This window comes from Gossypium arboreum, chromosome 11 (genome assembly GCF_025698485.1).
Source record: "Gossypium arboreum isolate Shixiya-1 chromosome 11, ASM2569848v2, whole genome shotgun sequence".
Classification (NCBI taxonomy): Eukaryota; Viridiplantae; Streptophyta; class Magnoliopsida; order Malvales; family Malvaceae; genus Gossypium; species Gossypium arboreum.
Genome location: NC_069080.1, coordinates 26242658 through 26268206, shown reverse-complemented (window position 1 = coordinate 26268206; position 25549 = coordinate 26242658). Strand labels below are relative to the sequence as shown.

The 25549-nt window shown below is 36.6% G+C and overlaps 2 protein-coding genes and 1 long non-coding RNA gene across 7 annotated transcripts; all 3 read left to right on the top strand.

The window, feature by feature from the left end:
* The first annotated feature begins 389 nt into the window (after nucleotides 1-389).
* Nucleotides 390-3259, top strand: LOC108472432 (protein SHI RELATED SEQUENCE 1). 3 transcript variants are annotated; one of them, XM_053022184.1, is made up of 3 exons: nucleotides 390-983; nucleotides 1168-1940; nucleotides 2443-3259. In XM_053022184.1, the coding sequence occupies exons 2-3, from the start codon at nucleotides 1334-1336 to the stop codon at nucleotides 2859-2861; spliced, it is 1026 nt and encodes a 341-aa protein (XP_052878144.1). In that variant the 5' UTR covers nucleotides 390-983; nucleotides 1168-1333; the 3' UTR covers nucleotides 2862-3259. The 3 variants fall into 3 exon arrangements, with proteins under 3 accessions (XP_052878144.1, XP_052878143.1, XP_017629444.1); XM_053022183.1 differs by having other exon boundaries at nucleotides 390-1018; nucleotides 1172-1940; XM_017773955.2 differs by having other exon boundaries at nucleotides 393-1018.
* Nucleotides 3260-7716: 4457 nt separating this feature from the next.
* Nucleotides 7717-12220, top strand: LOC108474052 (uncharacterized). Of its 3 annotated transcripts, XM_017775938.2 has the most exons (8): nucleotides 7721-8140; nucleotides 8312-9059; nucleotides 9153-10018; nucleotides 10127-10181; nucleotides 10306-10454; nucleotides 10834-10920; nucleotides 11649-11777; nucleotides 11887-12220. In XM_017775938.2, the coding sequence occupies exons 1-8, from the start codon at nucleotides 8060-8062 to the stop codon at nucleotides 12022-12024; spliced, it is 2253 nt and encodes a 750-aa protein (XP_017631427.1). In that variant the 5' UTR covers nucleotides 7721-8059; the 3' UTR covers nucleotides 12025-12220. The 3 variants fall into 3 exon arrangements, 2 of the variants coding, with proteins under 2 accessions (XP_017631427.1, XP_017631426.1); XR_008274601.1 differs by having other exon boundaries at nucleotides 7717-8140; nucleotides 8312-10018; nucleotides 11611-11777; nucleotides 11887-11907; XM_017775937.2 differs by having other exon boundaries at nucleotides 8312-10018.
* A 6418-nt stretch (nucleotides 12221-18638) lies between these two features.
* LOC128283720 (uncharacterized) lies at nucleotides 18639-20734 on the top strand. The gene is made up of 2 exons (XR_008274130.1): nucleotides 18639-18747; nucleotides 20455-20734. It is a non-coding gene; the product is annotated as an uncharacterized LOC128283720 (long non-coding RNA).
* Nucleotides 20735-25549: the final 4815 nt, after the last annotated feature.

Sequence of the window (25549 nt, the reverse complement as noted above, 5' to 3'; positions counted from 1 at the left end):
ATTATACAATCATAAAAGAAAATTTGAAAAAAAAAAAAAGGTAAAGGGTAGACATGCAAAGTCGCTCTAACACCACAATTTATACCTCACTCACAAACATGATTAATATCTTTCTATATCACATTGCCCAAAACTTTCCATCTTAATAAACTAATCCCAAATTTATTTAGTAGGAATAAAATCTTAATAACAGATTACTAAATCAAATCCAAATAAATTTGCTTTTCAATATTTTAATGTCAGTATAAAACATTTCTCCATATTTTTGAAAATTCTCTTTCTCACCCTGAAATTCTTCGTCATTTACAGAAAGACCCTTATCGCCGACAGATGTTCCAAAAACAGTGGATGAGCAAATGCTTTACAGCTACAAAAGCTGAGAGAATAACAATTAAGAGGACCTAAAAATCCAAGTTTAAGGCTTTTTTAAGCAAGCAACCATTTGGGTAATTGAAGCAAAATCCAAGCCCTAGCGGGCAGAACTTGGAAAAGGCTGGTGGGACGACACGTGGAAAATCATTGACCCTTAGATGGGAATGAGAAGGTGGGCAGGCAGCGGTTGATCCGGTACCCTTTAAGGGCCATAGCCAACGAAGAGACACAGGTTCTTAAAGAAAAGGACAGAAACTAAACTGTTTATTTATAGTTTAATTTTTTTCGTTTCGAGTTTTTTGTTTGTTCATTAAGAAACACACGAGATAAGAAAAGAAAAGAAAAGACCCTGCAAGAAATCAGAGAAAGAGAGAGAGAGATGGGGTTATGGGAAGAGACTTAAATTGGGTTAATAACAGTTTACAGTAGAGAGAGAAAGGGGCATGGCGGCGTTGGCAGAAAAGAGTGCTGTAAATTCTTGTATCGTGTCTTAAATGCCTTTGCAACGACAAGAAAAACAAAGTTAAGTTCAAAAGCCAGGCCAGCTGCCGCAGCACAACGAAAAATCCTTGAGGAAAGTGAAAGGGGAAGCAAGCAAAGCTTTGATTCGAGTATAAACGCTGCGCTTTTCCTACACAACCCCTTGGTTCTCTCTCTATCTTTTTTTTTTTTTCCTTTCTTTTCTTGCAATTAGGGGCGCACCGACACCAGCCAAAAAAAAACAACGAATAAATTACTATGTACTGATTAGCAACAACAACAACAACTGCTCACTTTCACTTCTTGTTTTGTTAGATAGCAGCGTGTGCTTAAACACGTGCAAAAGGAGAAGAATTGGCAATAGCGGCTGTGGGAAACAAAAAACAATCGGGTTCTGAAAATCAAAAGAGAGAGGTGGGGAAGCTTCTGATATGGATTGTCGGTCACAATTGAGGTCTGGGAGAGGTTTAAAGGAGGAACAATGGCGGGGTTTTTTTCACTAGGAGGAAGAGGGAGCAACAGCCAAGAAGACCAACGAAACAATCCACCGCCGACCGATATCCAACCCGAGAGCTGGTTTTGGTACAAAAATGAGGATGCTTCTTTCAAGGGTTTCGAATTGTGGCAACAGCAAGAAGCTTTCCAACGCCAGTACCAAAGCATCGGCAACAACAACAACAACAACCAGCAAGGCCAACAGCTACAAGATCTTTATTCGTCAGCAGCTGGATTAGGAGTTGGACCTAGCAGGAGCTCGATCAACATCGCTGATGATTCCTCCTCGAGATCGGCTTTTATGATGATGGGTGGTGGAGGTGGAGGCGTAAGTTGCCAAGATTGTGGTAATCAAGCTAAGAAAGATTGCCTTCACATGAGGTGTAGAACCTGTTGTAAAAGCCGAGGATTCGACTGCCAAACCCATGTTAAAAGTACTTGGGTTCCTGCTTCCAAGCGCCGTGAAAGACAACAACAACTTGCTTCTTTACAGCAGCAGCAACAACAGCTTCGTGGAGAGAATCCCAAAAGACAGCGAGAGAATCCAACATCTTCTCCTCTTGCCTTCACTCGTTTACCCACAAACGCGTCAGGTATAGTTTTGTTTCTTGGGGTGTGATCTTTCTTTAACTAATACACTTTATGCCAGCTCTCAGTGAGACTCACACACAGTCTCGAAGATTGACTATTTTTTGTAAGAACTTAAGAAGGGAAAGGAAAAAAAGGGAATGAGAAAAGTTAAAGGAAGCAGACATACATCAATTGCGTGCAATGAAATCAACATCCATAGTTAACTCTCCAACAGCTTTCTCTCCATCATTTCCTTTTCCACATACTGTTTTTTTTTTTTTTTTGTAATCGCGACGAATGTTTTGACAGGGAAGAAACCTTTCTTTTTCCTCCCTCTTTCTACGCGTCATCTCTCTCCTTTTCTCTCTGCATTCCCCCGTGTTTATGGTTTTGTGTTAACCCCATTGTGCTTGCTTGCATTTCTCTCGGTTTTCACTTATAAATCATTGAAAACAGCAAAATTAATAGAATCCCATTTTGTTTTGCACCTACATCCATGCTATTGCTGTTTTCTTTTCCTTTTAGGGTTAGAAGTGGGGAATTTTCCGCCAGAAGTGAACTCTGAAGCGATGTTCCGGTGCGTGAGAGTGAGTGGCATTGAAGATGGTGACGATCAGTATGCTTATCAGACGGCTGTGAACATCGGAGGGCATGTTTTCAAGGGAATTCTTTACAATCAAGGCCCCGAAAACGGCTACAACATGGCTGCAGCAGTTGGTGAGAGTTCTTCCGGCGATGGAATCCAACAACTTGATCTTATTACTGCTGGTCCCACCGCCGCCGCTTCCAACGCGGGTACCGTCGCAGGCAACGCCAGTTGCAGCAGCGTTACAGCCGCTGCGTCTTCATCAACCGTCGCATTTTTAGATCCTTCCTCTCTTTATGCAGCTCCACTCAACACTTTCATGGCTGGTACGCAGTTTTTCCCGAACCCAAGATCTTAAAAACACGTCCATAGTCTTTTTTTTCTAGGTCTCTTCTTCTTCGTTGTCTACTTTCTTGCCCTCGATCATAATGAAGTACTATAACATTTGACACCCACCATTGATGAACTAGGTAGTAGTTAAGAAAAAGGTTTAAGAAAAGAGAGAAAGAGAGATGTTTGGTATTTTTGTTGTGAAAAAATTTGAATGCTTTTTAGTTCCAAATCATCAATATAAATTCTTCTTCTTCTGCTGCTTCTACTACTGCAACTATATTTGCTGCTTCTAAATCTAAAGCTGTTTTTGTACGAAAATGTGCACAGCATGTGGCGTGTCGAGTGAGTGTTTGTAAGTTAGAGAACTATTTTTAATATTTTAGTGAGATTGTGGGGTTGAAATAATATGGAAAAATTTTTAGATTTTCTGGCTGGTTTTTTTCAACTTGGGGAAGCTGCTTTTCCCTGTTGCTGTTTACCCGTATGCTTACCAGTTTCAATGTGGGACGAATATTGGTTTCTTCTTTGGTTGGACAAACTACAAAGACAGCATCTTTTTTTCCTTATCACGATATGGGCGGTCCAGCCATCCATGAAAGCTTAGCTAGCTTCCATTCAAGTTCAAAAGGTGAAACATAAAATCCTTCTCTCTTTCTCTCTCTATGTATATATATATATATTCATGTGATAATTATCATCACCATCATCATTTATCATTTCATTCATTAGAATTGACGTATGCATAACATAGATGTGACTTAACTTCTTGATAAAATGGGAAATATATCTTATCATCTGTTCGTTTTTTCAATTTTTTTTCTGCAACATTGTCTGTAACGACCAAATAAGATGCATGGTTGCATACAATTACTGTTTCATATTCATGTCTGCATTATTTGAAAAGTCGGGAAAATTGCCAATGCATGAACTAAACTAAAAGATTGCGAAGCTTGTCCCTTAATGAACCTTTTCTTTCCTTCGGCTCGACACTGTTACCTTGTTCTCACCTCCCGATGACAGGAAATTTAATTACAGGGTAGGGTTTCTTTTTTGTCATTACATGCTTTTAAGACACGGTTATATAACATGTTTCAATTACTTCAAGCACTCAATTGCTGCTGCTGTGTACTATGTCTCTTTGTTTCATGGCTAATTACTCATGGTCTGTCAGAAAACCACTTTATCACATTCTAGCTTAATTTGGATTGAACTATAAGGCCATAGCTAACATGTTTTTAAGTTTCCTGGGGGAAGAGTTTTATGCCCTTTAAATTTGAGTTTTGTTTCCCTCAAAATGTGGTTTGACCTGGCTCCATTTGGGATTTAGTCGGGTCCTTGTTGCTTAGTATAGGGATCTCAGAAAATAATAGTTTTAACTTAATTTTGCTTAAAAACATGTTAATCAATAGGTGTTGGTGTATGGCACATTGCATTAAAAAAAACACAAGTTTTAAAGAGACAACATTGTTGGAAGAGACAGAACCTTGAAGATAAACCGGACATAGAAAATACTAAAAAGCAATGGTTTCTTGTTTTCTTATAATACCAAATATGGTTAAATGGGTGAAGCATCTTGTTCGCTATATGTAAAAGGGATCTCACTTGATATATGAAACATTAAACAATCTAACTGATCAGTAAATTAAGCATAGAAACTAAGTATTAAGTCAGTTGCATTTGCAAGTAATCTTCATGTCATTTAATTAAATATGGATGTCAAAAACCTGCCTTCTCCTCATGGAAATTTAGCTTCACTTGACATTGATAAAATAACTGAGCTTAAATTGTTTTCAGAAACAAACTATCTATAAATGGGTCTTTCTTTGCAGAGTGTATTAAAATGGATTAAAGTAATTTTTTTAGAAATAAAAATTGAAAGGAGCTTGAAACATGCATGTAATTCAATATATATAGCAAGTGTTTTGTTTTCTTGTTTTCTGAGCAGTTTCATTTCCATGACTTCTTTGCATTGTGACATTAAGAGTGTTATTGATAACATCAATCTTATAATTTAATATTTTAAAAAAAATCAATTTAAGTTCTTAGTGTTTCCCAGTATATATGCACTTTGTTTGTTTAGACATGAATGTTCAAGCTACTTGTAGAGTAATGGTTAACAGGAATTTGCTGGGAGCATGCAAACCCAATAATTAGCTTTTGAGTGACCCACTGGAGTCATTTGTTTAGTATGTTTGGGACGTGAAGGGTTTGAAATTTAATAGGCTGTATATGACGACGACAGAACCGGAGGGTTACAACATTATTAATTATTATTATCAAGAAAAAGTTCAATCATATGTCGTATCTGTGTCTGGTTTTAAGAACAAAAGATAAACGCTAATGGACCTATTGAAATCGAGTCGGTTTTTTTTTTCTTTTGGAGAATATAAAATGGTTCTTGTTTAGGGTTGAAGTGGCTATTCTGGGCATGTTTTTGAGTTTCAACCGGAACAACCACATGGAAAACCTTGGATCTTCCTTTTGTTTTTATTATTTATTTGGTGCAATAATTGATTTCCTATTATAATATCATCAGGTTCAGTTCATGCTTCATTAAATCCTTGGGTCTATGCTGTGATCTAGCCATGAAGGGTTTTTTTTTTTTTTTTTTACCTGTTTGTTTTCCTGCAATTAGTTTCATCTGCCCAGCCAACATTCCTTGAATTGCACCCAGGAAACTTAAGAATATTCTTGGTACGGTTTTCCCTAATATAGTAAAATTTACTCGACATGTTGGGTACTGAAAGACTGATAAACTAAGATTTTCGATTATTCAATAATGGTTATATCATCCTCTGATCTCATCTTTGTGTGTTAATTCGAAGGGGTATTTTTTTCCCCCAAGCGTCCACTGTAAGCAAACACAGTGTTCCATCACATCTATTTTTTCCCCCCCAGAAAAGACATTTAAAAGAATTGAAGCCTTAAACAAAATTTAGTTACTGAAAATCCTCTCTTTTTCCCATTGCCTGACTGAGGTATGTTTTTATTCTTTTTAACACGGATGGCAGTTTGGGTGATGGGATGTAAAATTATAATGTTATTTTAGCTGTTGAGTTGTCGAGCATTTGAGACTGTTTCCCCATTACTCAATGCTCCTAAAAACCTTCACTTTTTGTCGGATTTGTCATGTGATGACTGCCACTTTTGCATGAAACTCAGGTGGATTCTCCATCAACTTTCATTTTGTTCCCCGGAATTTATAACTATCACTTAAAATGGGAAGGGGGAATCACTAAATTCTCCCCAGTTTTATTTATTTATGCTCATATTTTATCCATCGGACTATGTACTGCAATTGCCACCAGGATCCCCCACTTTCATTTTCTATTATAAATCTTAATTATTATCCTACGCCAATCTCCTGGTATGGATAAAATAATAAAGCAAAAGAAGTAAAGATAAGTGAAAAAGCTTTGGCAGTTTGCAGTTTGGAGTTATCTGAAAGAAAAAGAAATCAAAGATTACGCAAATAAAAAGGATTTTTGGTTGAAATGCAAAACCCAGAGAATGGCCAAAAAACTCATTTAAGGCTACTGGGATTCTATTCTGGCATTAAGAGATGGTGAGGGTGCGTGGGGGGGGGGTGGATATGTCGATATCTGCTGCGTACGTTGTGGCCACTGACCAGTGGGCATCTGCAGCAATAATATTAAGTTTAATTTCGAGTTGTGGGCATAAATTAATGTGGTCCCAAAACAGGCTTTTGCTGAATTTCTGTTAGTATCTCAGCTAAACGCTGTTGAGCCTGTGAAAGAATTCATGGTGGATCTTATGTCTGCAATGAAAGGGTTAAGTTTCAGGTCTTTTAGGACCTTTCTGAAACTTAATTACTGCAACAAAGTGGATTTATAGGAACATTTGTGGTTTAGGGTCCCCAATTTATATTTATTTATTTTGTCTCTTAAGACAACTTTAAAGCTTAAAAAAGAGTGCCACCTAAATCTGCATCCGGGTCTTTGAAACGACAGACATTTTAAATAGCATTATGTTGCTTCTTCTCTGGACCAAAAGTCTAAACACCTTTTATCTCCACCCCATGCTTCTGTCTTTGCTCCTTCATCTTCCAACATATCTAAACTCAAAAAAATGGGTCCAAAATTTCTTCGGGTCCATCTACAACTAAGCTTATTGGATATATGCCTCCATCTTAAAACCCCTCTGATCAAAAAGAAAATATTCATTAATATAATATAATGATTCAATCATAAAGCAAAAGATCCAATGTTCATACCATGTCACATCCAAGTCATTCACCAAGAAATCAGATAAAGAGGGCCAATGCTAGCCAATTTATATATTTTTTAAAAGGTTAATGCTTGGAAATGCTGTTTTAAAACTAAACAAATCTTGCAGTAAATGCACACCTGCGTCGCACTAGAAACCTGGGAACAGAATGCAATTTGTTTCAAGTATAACTAATTATATTTTCAAAGGTTTTAATGTGGTTTATTGTTCTGGAGTGCAGTAAATGCAAATCTTTTGTTGATAGTTCTGGATTTAAGGACTATATACATCCACCATGATTTATATAGTAACATCTTATTTACAAATTCTTTCAGAAGGAACACAATTATTTTCTAACAGGTATTTAGGGATGAAATCAAAAAAAAAATTTGTGTTGAGTAGTCAAGATTTTGAAAGCCTAAAGTTAGTTATTATTTTGGTGTGTTATGATGTTACACTAAATTATTAATTTTAGGGTTTAGGGGTTTAAATTGAATTATTATATTTAAAAGTATTTTAATAAAATGAAGAGAAGCTAGAGGTGACATCGTTTAATGTTTTAAACCAGGCCGGGCCTGGACTTGAAACCTTTTTTGTTCAAGATCCAGATTGGGTTTTAAAATCTGGATCCAAATGAAAGGTTAGATGGGCTTAAAAGCAAGATTGGTATGATAGTAATTTCACAAGCGCGTGAGACCCTTCCCCCAGGGACGTCGCGTTTGCGAAAGCTTTCGTTTCTGATCCGTCCGTTTCTCAGACTGACGAAAGACTACTGAAAGGAGCTTTAGAGACCTCCCTCTCCAAACACGCACAAAAAATCAAACCTCATTTCCATGGCGGATCCCTAAATTCAACAATCCAAACAAAAAAAATGAACCGTTAACCGTTAAATCTTTATTATTTTCCTTTTTTTTTGAAAATTTCTATTTTCATTTTTCATTTTTGTAAATCCAACCACTGCATTTCGTTATATATATATATATATATTCAAATTCCATGTCAGCTCTGCCTGCTTCAGTTTCTTCTTCTTCCTCTTGGATCCCTGAAGACGATCTCTTATTAAAGAACGCCATTGAGGTAACCTCTTTTCTTCTTCCTTTTACTAATTTTCCTCATAATGTAATTTCCTATTTTACACTCTCTAAACGAATCTTTTGCATTTCTTGACCTAAAAGTCTAAAACGAGAAAAGATAAAACCCCTGAGGTTAGTGGAAATTGATGATTAATTTAAATTTTGGTAATTACAGTCCGGTGCTTCATTGGAAGCACTAGCAAAAGGTGCGGTTCGATTTTCACGGAAGTTTACTGTTAAAGAATTACAAGATCGATGGCGTGCTTTGCTTTATGATCCTGTTATTTCCGATCAAGCGGCGGCTCGTATGATTGAGGTTGAATTATCTGCTTCTAATTTATCTTCTAAATCAAGTAAATGTGATAACTCTGTTGAAATTGGAGGTGCTAAAAGAAAATTCGAAAGCGTTAGAAGATCGTATTATGCTATGAGGAAGAGGGCCTGTAATTACCATGTGACGAACTCGAGTGGTGTTAGTTTTCTTGGATCACCAAATGGGAATGATTGCATGCAAAATAGAGGTGGCTATGATGAGCTCGTAGAACCTCGAGAAGATTGTGTTCAAAACCAATTTGGATTCTGTGATTTAGGGATAGGTTGTGTAGATAAACGATCACAAGACAATGACCTGAAAGTAACTTTGAAGGAGGATTGCTTTAGTGAAAAAGTTGAGAACCTTGAACAGAATAATGTGTCTAGCGGGTCTCCTCATGTCATTTTTGAGGCTTCAGTTAAATTTGGGCATCCATCTGGTGTTGAGGAAATCAAGCCTTTCTCAGTGGGATGTTCATCGCCACAACCAGATATGCCGCTGTGGAAAACAATGGAAGATGTTCCAGCAGCTGTAATGCCAGTAAATGATGGCCCTCTAGATAAAGGCCAGGACGTAGAAGGTGAAATTGTGCATCCTGAAGATGTGGATGGTAAGAAAATGTGTGCATCTGAATATGCTATTGTTCCTTCAGATATGATGTTAAAAGATGGCTATGAAATTAATAATTCAGTTGTTATCTCAGGTGGTGATTTAGCTGAAACAGATGCTTTATTAAACTTTGATGGTGATGCTATTGATAAATCTTGCTATGAGAGTGTGAATTCACTTTTGCTAAATTCTCCTAATGATGTTCATGAAGATGATACATCAAAGACTAAAGAACATGAGACATTAGTTTCAGATGTGTGTCCTGGTACTTTGGAAGCTGCAACTTATTCTTCAAAGTTGGATGAAGTTCCAGACCAACAGTCACATTCTGGGCACACTGAACAGTTATATTCTGGGCATCCGGAAATCAATGTGCCTTCATCTGCATCGGTGTCAAATCCTCATTCTCCCGAACTTAATGATGAAGGTTGCTGCATGTTGAACAGTGAGGATCCTGAAATCCCATGCAACGATGATGTTCTCTTAGCTAAAGCTTTTGCTCCACAAGAGTGTCATAAAGTGGGCAGTGACCAGGCCTCATCCTTTGCAAATCAAAATGATAGTAAAGAAGAACTGAGCTTGATGCAGACAGAAGATAATCTTGCTCAATGTTTTACTGCTCCCAAGATGGTAGGACTGGTTGTTTTGTCGGAATCTAGTCAAGCTGCCAAATCTGAGTTCCATGATGGTCAATGTCATGTGATTTCCAGACAGGCTCAGAATTCCCTGGTTGACCCATATAGGTTCAAAACCACCCACGCATTTCCCAATTCTGCTGCAAATGGTGCAACAAAGGAAGAGCCGTCAGATGAATGCAATACCAAAAATATTTCTACTTATGCAGAAGCAAGTTCCATTATAGATAGTGTTTTGGAACCTGAAGCAAACAAGACAACATTTGATCAGATAGAATACGAAAGTGATGATGATGTTCCTAGCTTTTCTGATCTTGAAGCGATGGTAAATCTTGGGAATTGTGTTCATTATGAGGACTTTTTTATTTTTAGTTGTCAGTGGTATTTATTATATCTGGGTGTTTAAAGAACAATTATTTGATGTTCACTTCAGATACTTGAGATGGATTTATGTCCAGATGAATCTGATTCTTTCATTAGGAGCGAAGGTATGAAGTTCAATTTGCACTACCAATGGTTTAGTCCTGGTTGAACCACAAGCAGTGTGGAATCCATGGACTGTTGACTTTTTGAGTGTTTGCACATGTTGATTTGTGTTCTTGAAATTTCTAGTCTCAAGATATCAAGATGAGCATTCAAGGAAGACACTCATTAGGTTGGAACAGTGTGCTCGGTCTGCTATGCAAAGAGCTACTGCATCTCGAGGGGTACTTGCTGTTTTATATGGCCGTCATATGAAACATTACATTAAAGAAACTGAGGTACTCAATTTATCCATGCTTGAATTATATTGCATTACGCTAACAATCAACCTGCTCCCATCCATTATTGGAGAAAATTTCTTGATATGGTCGGGAAATGTACTTAATGGACTTCTGTTTTCTCAAGTCCTTTTACAAACTCTTTGTTTTTCCTCTTGTTTTTGTTATTCAAGTTTTTTGGTTAGATAAGTGGTGGTTATGCGTGTGTTCTTCTTTATATATTTCAATGCATGAAGGTGCAGAAAGTTTTCACTGTATTAAAATTAGATGTGAGCTTTTGTATGTACCAATTTCAAATTGCCTGGTTGGGCAACTGATTTCTTGACTTGTGACACAAAAGATGAACATGTTACTAGTGCAAGTTCTCCATGCTTTGCAGGTTGTACTTGGCAGGGCAACCATGGATGTTGATGTTGATATTGACTTAGGAAGAGAAGGGCGGGCTAACAAAATATCTAGACGACAGGTGATATTTTGATTTCCTTGACATGGTTACTTGCATTTTTTTGTGACTTATGGACAGTGTATAGAGGAGGATGGGGGGGACTTGAACCTTGAGTCTGCATATCCCTGCCCCTCATGGGGGAGGTATCTGACCACCTTGCCAGAGGCTTCGTCGACACTTAATTTAGATGTTGAATTGTTAGTTGTACATACTTCGCCTCTTATAAATTATCCATGAATATATTAGCATCAGTTGCCTTATGCCATGGATGCGGTTATCATTTCAAGGTAGGTTCTATGTGTTGATGAGGTCTATCACTTTGCTGACCAGAATACTTGGAGAGAGGGAGGAATGAGAGCAATAAACTCATTAGCAATTTACTATTACTACTGAAGTGGAAGACCACTAGAACTACAGGCACTCTTTTTATTTAAGAATGGATGGTATTTAGTGGTGCTTCTGCCCTTCTATGTGAATTAAATCCTTAATTAAGATATAAAGAACCATACTTTTAGGAAGCTTCATTAATCAGTTTAGAAATACTGGTTTTGGTCACTGTTATTAGCTTTCTGAGCTTGTTCATCCAGTTTTTATTATATTCCTACGTTTGTGCTATATGCACTTGTGAAATTGAACTGTATGTTATTGATTGTACCTGCTTAGCTTGTCAGATATCCTTTTTAGATTCCTTTGCTCCTATACTGCTTGCAGATGTACATGGGAATAATTACTCTCCTCATTTCTGCTAGGCAATTATAAAAATGGAGGGAGATGGTTCCTTCTCTTTGAAGAATCTGGGCAAGAGTTCGATATTCTTAAATGGGAAGGAAGTTTCTACCGGACAGCTGATGGGTCTTGCTTCAAGCAGTTTGATTGAGGTAGGCTTGCTATCTGTTCACTCATCCATCTTTTTTGCACTGTCGAATTCTAGAGATCGTGTAATGTTATATGCTCTGTCACTAATTGACATTTTCCTTTTTCTTGCAGATCAGGGACATGGCTTTTGTCTTTGAAATAAACCAGAATTCTGTGAAGCGACATCTGGCAAAAATCACCCCGAAGAAACAAGAAAAGAAAACTGCATTCGACTTCCCAGAAGAGCCAAAGAAGGTATTGCATGAATAAGTAGAGGATCTAGAAACACCCTACCTTTTGTTTCTGCAAATTCAATTTGTACTTAGTCTTTAGAGATTTACACCTTAATGATAGGAGCAGAGCAGATAACATATGATGTTGTACTGTTTTCATACAACTGCCCGTATGTATAGACACTTGTTGACTTAAATATATAAAAGTAGCAGTTCATTTCTCAATTATAAAACAGGGGCAGAAAGATAAAACGAAACAAGCACTATGCATCCGTCATCCGTTTCGGAGAGTGGGTTTACAAACAATAATAATAGTAATGACGATGCAAATGGGACCCAAAATTAAGATGGTGTCCAAGCAAAGCAACTAAATAAAAAAATTCGCTAACAGCAAGAATGTGACAAATCGTGTTGGGTATGCCTAATGGGATGAGAATCTATCAACCTAAAAGAAATGAGATAAGGAAGTTGCAGACCTAGAAAGGTAATAATAATGACAACAATAATAATAACAACAATAATAATAACGTTGTAAAATAAAGAGAGTAAAAACAAAAAATAAATATGAGCAAAAGAGAATATATTTTATTGATTCATCAGGATTTTACAATACCTTTCCAAAGTTTATAGATATAAGAACTATAAATAACATAAAACTTCACTTCTAATAAATATTAGATTTCTAATGTATATCAAAATTATCTTAATCCTGATGGACATCCCACTTAATAATAAATATTCATAACACTCCCCCTTGGATGTCCATAAAATGAAAAATGTGCCTCGTTAAAACCTTATTAGGAAAAACCCTGAGTTTAAAATCTAATAAAGGAAAAAAAAAATACACAATCTCTTATTACAAGCTGCCTCGTTAAAAACCTTTACCCGGAAAACCCGGTGGGAGAAAACTTTGGTTAAAGGAAAAAAGTACAGCATGTTTTAGACCCCTACTAGTGGCAACATCATATTACATCTTTGAGTCGGTGCATTCAATCTTGTATGCTAGTCTTACAAACGTTGTGGTTGGCAATGCCTTTGATGTAACCACTCTTCAATTGAGCTATACATATATTATATTCGTATAAGATAGTTGACTTCTTTTCTTGTCAAGGCAAATTACATATCTTCTGGATATGTTAGGTCAATAACCTTAGCCAAACACATTCTCGGTTTGTCTTATGCATTGCAATTATTTCTATATGATTTGAAGAGGCGACAATTAATGTATGCTTTATTGAACGCATGATATGATAGTGCCTCCACATGTAAATAAATATCTCAATTGAGATCGACCTTTATGTGGATCCGATAAATATCCAGCATCAGCATAGTCGACCAATAGGGATTTTGAATCATTAAAATAATCTCATATCAATGGTCCTTCTAAGGTATCCGAATACATGTTTAATTTCATTCCAAACTCTACGTGTTTGAGAAGAACTAAATCTTGCTAACAAGTTTAAAGTGAAAGCTATATCAGGTCTTATTTTATTTGTAAGATACATTAATGCCCCTATGACACTTAGATATGGTACTTTAGGATCAATAAACTTTTCATCATTCTCGTAAGGACGAAATTGATATTTTTTTGTATAAGTTCACTGATGGACATGAATTCCATATTTTAAATGCTCGATCTGCAGGCCAAAAAAAAAATTGTTTTTCCAAGATATTTCATCTCAAATTCTTTCTTTAAATAAATTTGTCACACCCCAGGATTTATGAATCCAAGTAAGGGTGAGATAATGTATGTTAATTCTATTTTGGGTGCACCATGACAGCTTAATCAGCCACTCGGCTGGTTAGTTGGCAAGTTAGAATATTAGTGCATACTAACGTTAAAGCATTTGCCTATTGGCGGTACCTAAGGGATTAATTGTAAGATGTTTTCAAAAGAAGAAAAATTACGCCCAAAAAAGTGCGTGCCTATGAAGAGGGTACGCCCCAGGGTTTGTTTGAACACTAAGAGACTGTTAGATGTATGAGCAAACTGTAGGAGACTTGATTGTCTGTAAGACCACGCTAAACGATAGTCTTTTCCAAGACATAGTACGTCCGATTTGTATGAGTGTTTTTCAAATTGAATCCTATATCGGGTTAGTTGGGAGTTGTTGGGATTTTACAAGAACAGAAGGTAAAGACTAGAGATTAGAGCAAAGAGTAGAGTAACAAAATGAATGAGAGATTACTTGTACACTAAAACAAGACAACTAAATACATCTTTATATGTAGCATGGGTGGCTATTTCTCAATAGGAGTAAATTAGATTGATTGGACCTTATCGTGACTAGTCAACAATAGGGATAATCTTCGCCGGAATTTCTTTCACCTACCCTGGAATTGGTAAGGAAATCAAGGGACTGAGAATATATTTATAGGAAGTGTACATTTTGAATTATTTTGGGGGCTATTGACTTAATGTTCAGGTTCTTCTTTCTAACCTCAACATCCTCTTCAATTAAGTCAAACTAAGATAGATGTTTCAGCCTTCTAGTAAGTCCTACAACTTTGTACATTTGATTATAGAAGGGAAGAGTGTTACAAGAAGGCCCTACATGGAGGTTACTTATAGATGAAATATTAGTAAAATGTCTGTAATGATGATTCTAATAGAAATCTTATGATTGTTTAAGCAGTTGCTGCTGCTAGATCAAGAAGGACTATCGAAGCAGAAATTTTAGACTGAGGTAAAGGTAGGTCTCTGGTGAGTCTCTAAACCTGACTCTTGCATGTCATGTAATCATGCAAATACATATCTCTAAGAGATATCTACAAATACGTAAGTGAGGTAAATAATGTGTAACATGGTACGACGTTATGTACTATATGGTGTTGCTACTGGTGTATGTATGGTTTTTGTTTTATACTTTCTTGATATATAGGTTCAGTCCTTGACAATTTCGAGTTATATAAAAAGGTGAGAAAGAGATTTATTGTATAGCCTCCAATTGGGCAACTATAATGCTAATCGGACTAGCAGATCACAAAATAAATATGTGGAAAGTCCATAGTCATGACATCATATGATAATACGCCAAGAGGGTATGAAGGTATAAGACTATGTAGTAAAAGACCCATGGCATCCATTGAGATGGTTCACTGGGATGGTAAACACGAAACTCTTTGAAAAGCCTTGGTGGTAAATCCTCTAGAAAGCCTTTGAGGCTAACTTTCTCCAGAAGCCTTTGTGGCGTATTACCTTAGAAATTCGTAGAGAGAATTCTTTAATAGTCAAGTGGAGAGATGCTAGTCTGCCTTGTGTGAGATCTGAGAATGATTGTGAGGCATTTTTCGATAGAATACTAAACAAAGTAACTACTTGATGAATCCGCCTTAGTGATTTGCAATGACAGAGAAATTGGGACATCTAGAATGTTGGTGGTGTAAGAGTCCTTCATATATGAGAACTATTGAATTATGTATGGAATTTCTATTATGAAAATTAAACTGTTAGATTCTTCCATTTAGTCAGATTGTATTGGCTGATTTGAATATATAAGGTAACATGTATTCTGGAAATCATTGAAGTATGTGAAGGAATATGCTAAGAATAGTACCCGCTAGATAGTTGTAACATCTCACCCGACGAAGTCCCAATGATCGAATGATGTTATTAGAAGCGATGCACAAAGAGTAAGAATTGGGCGAGTAAGACATAAGGATTTGGCTAAGCATAAGAAATTCGAAAACACCTATATGCTCTAGCTTAGCAGATTCTAAAGGAAAACTTCATAGGAAGTGTATATGGCAAACCAAATATATTCTGTCTGTAAGGCCGTCTATAATAGGAATAGTTAGGGGAAACTCATAAAAGGGACAAAATGAAGAAATGAGAACCAGGTATTAGAGATGGAAAAAAGGAGGTAAATCATGAAAAGAACATGGTAAGATAAAGCAAGGAATAATGGTATGAAAGTACAAATATATGGATTTGGTGCACAATCATAAAAAGGTATGATTGGCGGAGTAGTACTTGCCTAGATACACTTTTCGGCGTATAGAGTGGGCGGACTGTGAAAGGAAATAAGTGAATAGGGATTCCATGTCAGATAACTATGAGTAGTGAAATAAGGCTTATGGCTATACAAAACTATTTTTAGGATATGAGTCCACACTAGTGGCATAGTACACCTTATAACTAATGTGGTCCTGTACCAGTTAATTTGCGAGGTAAGCTAGTTCAGAATTGATCAAGCATGATCTAGAAGGGTTAAAGGCTAAATGAGTAATCAGATGAGTTTCATAGAAATGATAGATTTTGGATAAGACAACTCAACATTGATGTGACGTTTACCAAGTTCCCATAAGAACTTGAGTTAAGTTAAAGGGGCACTCATGTTAAGCTAAAAGTGAGTTATATTCCTTCTTAAGAACTAGGGCTAAAAGTAGATGGAGATATTTCTCTAAGATGAGTTTGAAACCCCCATTTTTGTTAGCGATTTTCCCTCCCATCAGGGTACGTTTTATGACACTTATTGACAAGGGAACATAAATCTGTAGGAATGATTGGAGAAATAGGGCTCAGTGATACATTTGGGTTTAAAGTGATAATAAAGGTTACTCGAGTGGGTTTTAACAAAGTGTCTCTGTTTATCAAGGCAGAAGAGGTTGTAGCATCTGACTAAATGATGGATCTGGAGCCTAAACTATTGATTTCACAAGGAGAGGCTAGATCTGAAGTTTAAATTGCCTTTGAGATTGCCAGGTGAGTCCCTAAGCTGAATCTTGCATGTAGTATGTATGTTCTAGGAACTTCTATGCTAAGTGACCAAATAGTGAAAAATGAAACTAGCAAAGCATGATGCAATAACTTTGATACGACATGAAAGGTTTATGATCATGCATGTATGAAATGTATGAAGTTTGATGGTCTAAGTACGGGGCATGAGTCTGAATGATTATAGTGTGCATATGAATCCTAAAGCATGAATACGTCTATCATGAGCAAGTTATTGTATGTTAAGTCGATGCATGATGAGTCTGTGTTTATCTTCGGAGTTGTCAAAGGGGTCTATCGGGACCAAAAACACGAATCTCTCAAAAGACAAGTCCATGGCCATGACGCTGAAGACCATATCGTGGAAGACCATAACTGGTGGGTTACAACATCATATGGAAAGAATACCATATTGTGTAAGACCGTAACTGATGGGTTATGAAATCATATGGAAAAAAGACCATATCATGTAAGATTGCAACTAATAGGTTATGGCATCATATGGGAAAATTAAAGAAGGTTATTACCTGATGTGGTTCTCTGTGTGTCCCAAGACAATGAGGGGAAAACCTCACTAAGTGTGAATCTAGGAAAATCCCTATTGCCAAAATCACCTAGAGAAGGAAAGCCTTTGTGGCGAACTTGTTAAAGGACAACCTTTGTGGCAAAACTCTGGAAATGAAAGCTTTTGTGGCACAACTCTGGATAAGAAAGCCTTTGTGGTGAGTACTAGATGTAAATGTAACGCCTCAAAAATTTGAGTGCTATTTGTTAAATCTTCATATAAGTTAATATAACACCTTATACCCGGCCTAGTCGCCAAGCCCAAATACAGGATGCCACACCATCGTCTCGTCTCATGTACATCAATTTAAGAAATTAGATATAAGCAAACTGATCTTCTTTTGTTAACCCATATGAGTTTTAAGTCATCCAATTAGTTAATTAACATTGTTACATACAAATCATTCATTAATCAGTCTTACATATAGTTAGGATCATGCATAAGGGCTATTTAGCAAACTTTCATAAAACTGCTTGTAGGTATCCATACTGACATTTAGGGTATCGATATTTTCTTTGAGTGGTATTGATACCACTTGGAAAAACGATACCAAAGTAGCTTACTGTTTTCCAGCCCAAAAAATCCTAATTATAAAAATTATCAGTACTTGCTATAAGTTATCGATACTTTAGTCCTGAGTATCGATACTCAAGATAAGGTATCGATACCAAATCCCTATTTTATTTTCCTGTACGTTTTAATTCACAGAGGTATCAATTTTCAAAGCCAACTATCGATACCTTTGCTACTGAAGCTAAAAATGCAGCATAGAGCAAATAATTCATTTCGAATAGATCCTAAGCAACATGCATCAAGTACTTTGTTTATTTCATCATGCTATGGCTAAATTTATTAGTCCAAAGTGTCTAATCATCCAAACAAGAATTGTTATGCCAACATCTGTAACACCCTGAATTTGGGCCTAAAAGTTTTGGGCCTTGAGCATGGGAGCGGCTGAAGCCAGCTTATAATATTTTGTTGTGCATGTAAATTTCGTTAATGAAGGCTTGTTTTAGTGGTTAAGTGAGCTGAGAAGTGTTGGAGAAGTCCTGGGTTCAAATCTGGACTCTAGCAAAAATTTTGGTTTAAGGTGAATCAAACCCTGGGTGTAGTAGGTAGGCCTTAAGAATATTGTTAGAGAAATTGTGACACAAAAAGAGCCTGTGGTGAAGTGGCAAGGTGGTGGCATAGAGTTGGCAAGGAGGTCCAGGGTTCGAAACTCATGGCAATCAAAGAGCATTTATTTTGCTAACAGAGGGCGGCAAGATTGGTGTTGAATTTAAACTCTAATGTTGGAGGGATCCCACATCGGGAAGCTAACATAAGAATGGATGCAAAGCTGGCTTTAAATAGAGAGAACCATTAGGAGAGTAAAGGTACCTTTCTTGGCTGATCCCTTTTGCTTCATGGCATGCTCGTTTGGGTTGGGCGTCGGCTAAAAGTGCTCGGAGCGTGGATTAACTCCAGTCTCCTATCAGGTGTGTATTTCTCACTACTCTAGCTGTAGGATTGCTACTTCGGGCCATGTGGGCCCAATGGGCCTACGGGCCCAATTGGATAAGTTGTTTGAATGTGTAGTAGATATTGGACTAGGCTAGGTGAATCTCATATCTGTGGCTAGATTTGGGCTAAAAGGGCCACACGAGCGTGTGGGCCCATTTGGGCCGAGAATAGGCTTTAGGCCCATTCGTATTGTTATCCCTGTTTAAAATACTTTAGTTTACCAAATTACTAAAATACCCTCGACTTGTAAAATTACCAAAGTACCCTCAATTTACAGAATTACTGTTTTACCATCGATTTACAAAATTATCGTTTTACCCTCGATTTACAGAATTACTGTTTTACCCTCGATTTAAAAAATTACAGTTTTACCCTTGATTTACAGAATTACCGTTTTACCCTCGAATTACAAAATTACTATTTTACCCTCGATTTACAGAATTACTGTTTTACCCTCGATTTACAAAATTACCGTTTTACCCTCGATTTAAAAAATTATCGTTTTACCCTCGATTTATAAAATTACTGTTTTACCCTCAATCTACAAAATTACTATTTTATCCTCGATTTACAGAATTACTGTTTTACCCTCGATTTACAAAATTACCATTTTACCCTCGATTTACAAAATTACCGTTTTACCCTCGATTTATAGAATTACTATTTTACCCTCGATTTATAAAATTACCGTTTTACCCTCTATTTACAGAATTACTGTTTTACCCTCGATTTACAAAATTATTATTTTATCCTCGATTTACAGAATTACTGTTTTACCCTCGATTTAAAAAATTACAATTTTACCCTCGATTTATAGAATTACCGTTTTACCCTCGATTTATAAAATTACCATTTTACCCCTAGGGTGTTAAATGATTATTTTGCCCTTGTGGGCAAGTGACTGACTTGGACTGTGTGGTTGACGGATTTGATTGTGAATATATGTTGGTGATATGAATGACTTGACTGCGACCGTTTGATTCAAATATGGGCATGATATTCTGATTCTGTATGTTGTATGCCATGACATGTATATCTGTTGCATGGGATACGGGTTATATTGATGGAGGAAGCGTTTTGGTAGCCTCGCTGCAATCTGGTAGCCTCGCCACATATATCTGTTCTGGTGACTTCGTCACAATATCTCGCAACCTCGCTGCAATCTGGTGGCTTCGCCATATATATATACATCTGTTCTGGTGGCTCCGCCACAATATCTGTATCTGGTGACTTCGTCACAATATCTGGCAGCCTTGCTGCAATTTCTGTGGTGTGTAGCGGTTGAGTGGGTCGAGTATCTCCCCACATGGTGTAAGGTTAGTACGGGGTGTATACGGCTGGATTGGGTTGGGATTGCATTCACATTCTGATTTTGATTCTATTATCGATCATGATTCGATTCTAATTACATCACCTAATTTTGATTCGATTCGATTCGATTCATCACATGATTCGATTCGATTCTCATTTTGATTCTAGTTCGATAATGTTTCTTATTCTGTAATGGGCTAAGGCCCATCTGGTACTGTTTGTTATAGTGGGCTAAGGCCCAATTGATACTGAAACTGTAAGTAAAGCTGGGGCCATACTTTTAATTCTTTTATATGACTGACTGTTCCTTTTTATAGTAGGGGATTTCACATTGAGTTTTTGTAAACTCACTCCGTTTATTAACCTTTTAGGTAATTTCCAGCCTTAGATGGATCGGAGCTGCGAGGGGCTCGGAGGAAGCCACACACACTGTTTATGTTACAGTTTTGATTATTACTTTTAAATGTTTTTATGTGGGTTGTAGTAAAGCAGTTGTAATTTTCTGGATTTCAAATTTGGAATTTTATTTATTGTTCTTATAATTGCTAGTATTAGAACACGGTTTTCCAAAGCAACTACTGTTGTTCAAAACATCACGTATCCCCAATTGTTTCTATATTAAGCTTCCGCAACTACCAAGATTTTTACAAAGTTGTTAAGAATGTTATTCAGCTGAGGTTTTCTAACAAGGTTTAAAAAGGGTATAAGTTTTTAATTATTAAGAAGGGTTTTTAATGGAAACATGGTTTTCGAAAAACACTTCAATGTGACATGCCAGATTCGAGCCAAACTTCCAGGCCGGGTTTGGGGTGTTACAATATCAATGTTTAAAAATTCTAACATAAAAATAACATGAAATTCTTATAAGTCAAATCAAAATGTTTATAGATCAATAACCCTAAATAGTTCTACCATGTTGCCTATTTCCCCAACATGAATATAAATAATAGAGCACCTACGATAAATAACCAGTCTTCCTTGGATCATTCCCTCAGAACCACACCTCCCACACCGTGATGTCACTAATCTGCATATGTTAAAATGAGTGGGTGAGCTTCAACAAGCTCAGTGAATGCAAGGAATTTCCACAACACAAACATAACATCATGCAACACAACCAGTCATTTACTCACAAGTACCTTATTCTTAAGTCTAACATCATATAGTATTAAATCATGCATCATCTAATAGTTCATTCTCACAACGCATACATACTTATTCAAGCAAAAAAGATATTCCACATAATTACATAAAATATGATAAGATGGCACTTGAATTATGAAAGATATAGTGAGCTCTATCATCACACATCAAATATACGGATCTCTATTACATTACATAGACTCATAGAGTTAAGCATGTCCCAAAAGTGAAAAATTTAGGTAACACTTTCCTTATTTCCCTTCACATGTCCTGTTGAATGTAGCTTAGCTCTCATTCCTTTATCTCTCCAAACATGTCCTAGGGCCTCAACACCCAAAACCACTATGCATATAAGTGAGTACTAATAATCATATGGCATGCCAACTATATCCAATGGTTCCAAGATCATAAGGCCAAAATATCCGAAAATAATACATATTACTTTCCCATTATCCGTGCACTATCACTGTATATTAACATCTTTTGCAAAACACTATCATAGTCATATAACATATATATTACACGGGCCATGTGAAGACTGGGCAAGGATTTTTATTGATAGGGGCTTAAATAAAGTCACAAGGGCATGTGACATGGCCGTGTGGCCCAACATGGGCCCTTACACGACTGTGTCACCCTTAAAACATAGCCCCTTTTCATTTTTTTTATTTCGTCTTATTCCTCACTCTCCAACCCTAACCACCGTTCACTTTCTTTTTGAAAATACGGTTACCCTCACAACCTTTACTTCGTCGTCTCTCCCTCTATCCCAAAACTACCCCACCCGCCCTATCTGCTTGCCTCGGACCCTCCCATCTTGCAACCTCACGACTGCACGAGCCCAACAACCCTCACCTTTTTTCCATCCCTTCTCCCTATTTTTCCCCTCATCTGAACTGCCATCCCCTCAACCCCGCACCACTATACAACCACCCACGACCACAACCTCGACCAAACCCCCTCTCGGCCTCTCTCTTTTCCTCTCACGCACTCTTCCCATGACGCAACTACCCATTGTTCGCCTATCCACCCACGCAACCAACCTGACCCACCACCGACCATTGCCCTCACCGTCAATCACTCTAATAGTTTCCATTTTTACCTTTGTCTTTATTTTATTTCAACATTTATTGCTTTAATTCTTTAATTTTTTATTCTTTATTATTATTATTATTATTATTATTTTCTTTATTTTCACTCTATTTGTTTTCTCATATTTTTCTTATTTTTTATTCTATTTTAGTATTATTCTACTTAATTTTTATTTTTAGTTTTATTTTCACCGATCCATTTTTTAGTTTTATTCTTTTTTGTTTTACAATTTAGCTTTCTATTCAATTTGGTTTTGATATTATCATTCTTGCTATCAATTTAATCTTAGTAAATAAACTTTATTTAGGTTCATATATATCTATTTTCTTATCATTTTGATTTTGATTTGTTATTAGCTTATATCTATTATGATGGTTCGTCCATTTCATTCATTTGCCTGATCTATTGCAGAAACACCATGACGAACACTCGTGGCAAGACTAAGGCCGTCATCCACGATTCAAAAAAGAAAAAGACCCATGGTGCGACCTCCTCCTTGAGCGTTTCTACCGAGGCCCGTCACTCTTATCTTCGATTTTCAACAGGCCTCAGGAGAATTTATATCAGCTCATTTGAGTACGACCACTCGGCCTAGGCCGCTGCATTGATTGGGCCATGTTGGAGCATGTCTGACAAGCTGATAATGTTCGCGCCTTTATCATCACAGCTCCGTGGGATAGATTCTTCTCCATCATCGAGCCCACCTATATGGAGGTTACTTTAGAGTTCAGCGCGATGTTTCTTATACAGCAGGTCATGACGGCTCATGAGGAGCCAGACACCATCACTTTTTGACTTGGTGGTTTGGTATGCCAGATGAGCGTCCCCGAGTTCGATGCTGTTATGGCACTCTATACAAAGGAGTTTATGAGCGCCGAAAACTTTCTTTGACTTTATTAGCACATCCATCATTTGTCATCACGTTATTGGACCGATCTTATAACGAGTCAGACACCATATGATGCGAGTCTCTCGAAGGCGACTTCTCTCCCTCCAGTTTTACAGTACCTTCATGCACTTTTAGCTCATATTCTGCCGGTAGGAGAGAGAGCACAGGAGTTGTTAGTACTCATGACATTTATTTTCTATGGAGCATGGCCATCAGACATGTCTTTGACTTAGCATACTTCATTGCCTTGACCTTCCGCCATCAAACTGACCGCCACAGGAAAGGCCCCATCTGTTTAGGTCCTTACGTGACTCGCCTCACTCGACACTTCATTCTCTTAAATGAACCGGAGCAGCCCTCTACATTCACGCTAGTCAACTAGATGTCCTATCAGGGAATCTCGAGCATGATACATATGAGGATGATCGAGAGGTATCGTGGAGTGGATCCCCTAAAGTATCGATTGTTTCATTCTGACGCTCAGAATGAACCCGAGGACTTCACTGATGATATTCCTCTCTGTCACAAGAACCCACCACAGCATCCAACTTCGAGTCACCACCCTATTCCTTCTGCTCCTACTTCAAAGGACATCTCAGAGTGGCTCACTCGCTTTGAGCAGTACTACGTTCAAAGGTTTGACAGTCTTGACGCGACATTACAGAGGATCTGCCAGCATTTCTATATCTCCTCTTCAGGGCCGACGACTCACGACACTGATGTATCTGATGATGATGACCATTGAGTCCATTTATTTTATTTTATTTTTATTTTTATTTTCTTAGATTTCTTTTGCTTTTATATTTTGACCTATATTTTTTATTTATTATGGTTGTTTCTAATCGAGTATAATCCCTTAATCTTCTTCACTACTTGTATTTATTTTCTTAATAGCTTGCTCAGAATCATGCACTACATTTAAGATTTGTCTACAATTCCACTTTTCACTATTCTGCGGATTTCATCCAATATTCAGGGCAGTTTCAATTCTCTCCCTCTCTTATGATATTCTGTTTCTACTATGATTATTTTTATTTGTACATTGAGGACAATTTATATCTTAAGTGTGGGGAGGTTATTTATATGATTATTAGAAAATCCCTTAATTATGTCTTGTGTTCTAGTAATTTTCTCATATTACTATTAGAATGAATTCTTATCTATTCGTGATTATCAGTGTTATGTTTTAGATTAAATTCATAGATATTTGTGTATTGATTGTTTAAATTTTAAGACATGAGAGAACCAAGCATGATAAGTCTATTTTTAGAATTAAAAATTTTAGGTTGTTTCTCTGAATTGATGTATTACCTTGAAGTTTGAGATTTGCAAGATTGATATGAAAAACTATAATTTTTTTGAGATTTTGAGCCTTCAGAGCATACACTTTTCTTGCTCATTTTATTATTGGTTATGAGTGTGTCAATATTGATTTGTTATTCTAGAACTTGCTTCGATTATCCATGTCAAGACCACACTTTTGATTTGATATATTGAGATGATAAAAACACTTAAGTTTTAACCCACTTATCCCATAAAAAGCCTTCCTTCATAGTTAACCCTTAGTGAACCCCTTTGAGCCTAACACACCATTTCTTGATTTAGCCATTAATGATAACCCGTAACTCTTTTTTTGTTCATTGAGAATTTTTCCTGTTTTATTGACTCTATTTTTATCGAGATTAGATTTGATTAATTGCCTGATTAAGCCTTTTGATTAAGTTGTTGAATTATTTCTTCTTATTTATATATTAAAAAAATAAAAAAATACATATATAGTTATTTAGTTCTTTATTAATTGAGCTTGAACAGTTAAATTCATATTTTGAGAAGAAGCTTGTGTTATTCTTGAATAGTTTCAATTGATGTAATTATTTGTAATTCAACATTTGTTATTTTTCTAGTTTGGTAATTTATCAATTCGATCTCAATTCTAACCCTTTTTTTTTAACCTTTCTCCACACCTTTAACCTAAGCCCCATAACAACCTCTTGAAGACCTTTTGATTTGTATATCATCTCATTTTATAGTGGTGGAGATTTGATTTTCATGCAAGCCTATGGTAACGACTTTTCATGTTTGACTATCGAGTGCTTATTTTTGAACATTAAACACTTTGAGTGATTTAATAAATCTTTAGTGAGGATGTCAATTCTTGTCGGTTTTCAATTAAAGGTAATTGTTTAGATAAGGGGAAATACCTATATTTTCATGATTTAAAAATGCTCAACTTGGATTGTTTGAATTTTTAATGCTCTTTTAGTTGAATTATCAATGTATGATTATTTGTGAACTATGACAAAACATTATTAATGAGAATTATGAGTTGAGAAAGTTTAATT

Bases quoted from the DNA above. Each gene is read 5' to 3' on its own strand.
- LOC108472432 (XM_053022184.1), top strand. From the start codon at position 1,334: ATGGCGGGGTTTTTTTCACTAGGAGGAAGAGGGAGCAACAGCCAAGAA. The intron at 1,941-2,442 runs GTATAGTTTTGT...TTTTCCTTTTAG, and splicing joins TTTACCCACAAACGCGTCAG to GGTTAGAAGTGGGGAATTTT.
- LOC108474052 (XM_017775937.2), top strand. From the start codon at position 8,060: ATGTCAGCTCTGCCTGCTTCAGTTTCTTCTTCTTCCTCTTGGATCCCT. The intron at 10,182-10,305 runs GTATGAAGTTCA...TGAAATTTCTAG, and splicing joins TTCTTTCATTAGGAGCGAAG to TCTCAAGATATCAAGATGAG. The intron at 10,455-10,833 runs GTACTCAATTTA...CATGCTTTGCAG, and splicing joins ATTACATTAAAGAAACTGAG to GTTGTACTTGGCAGGGCAAC.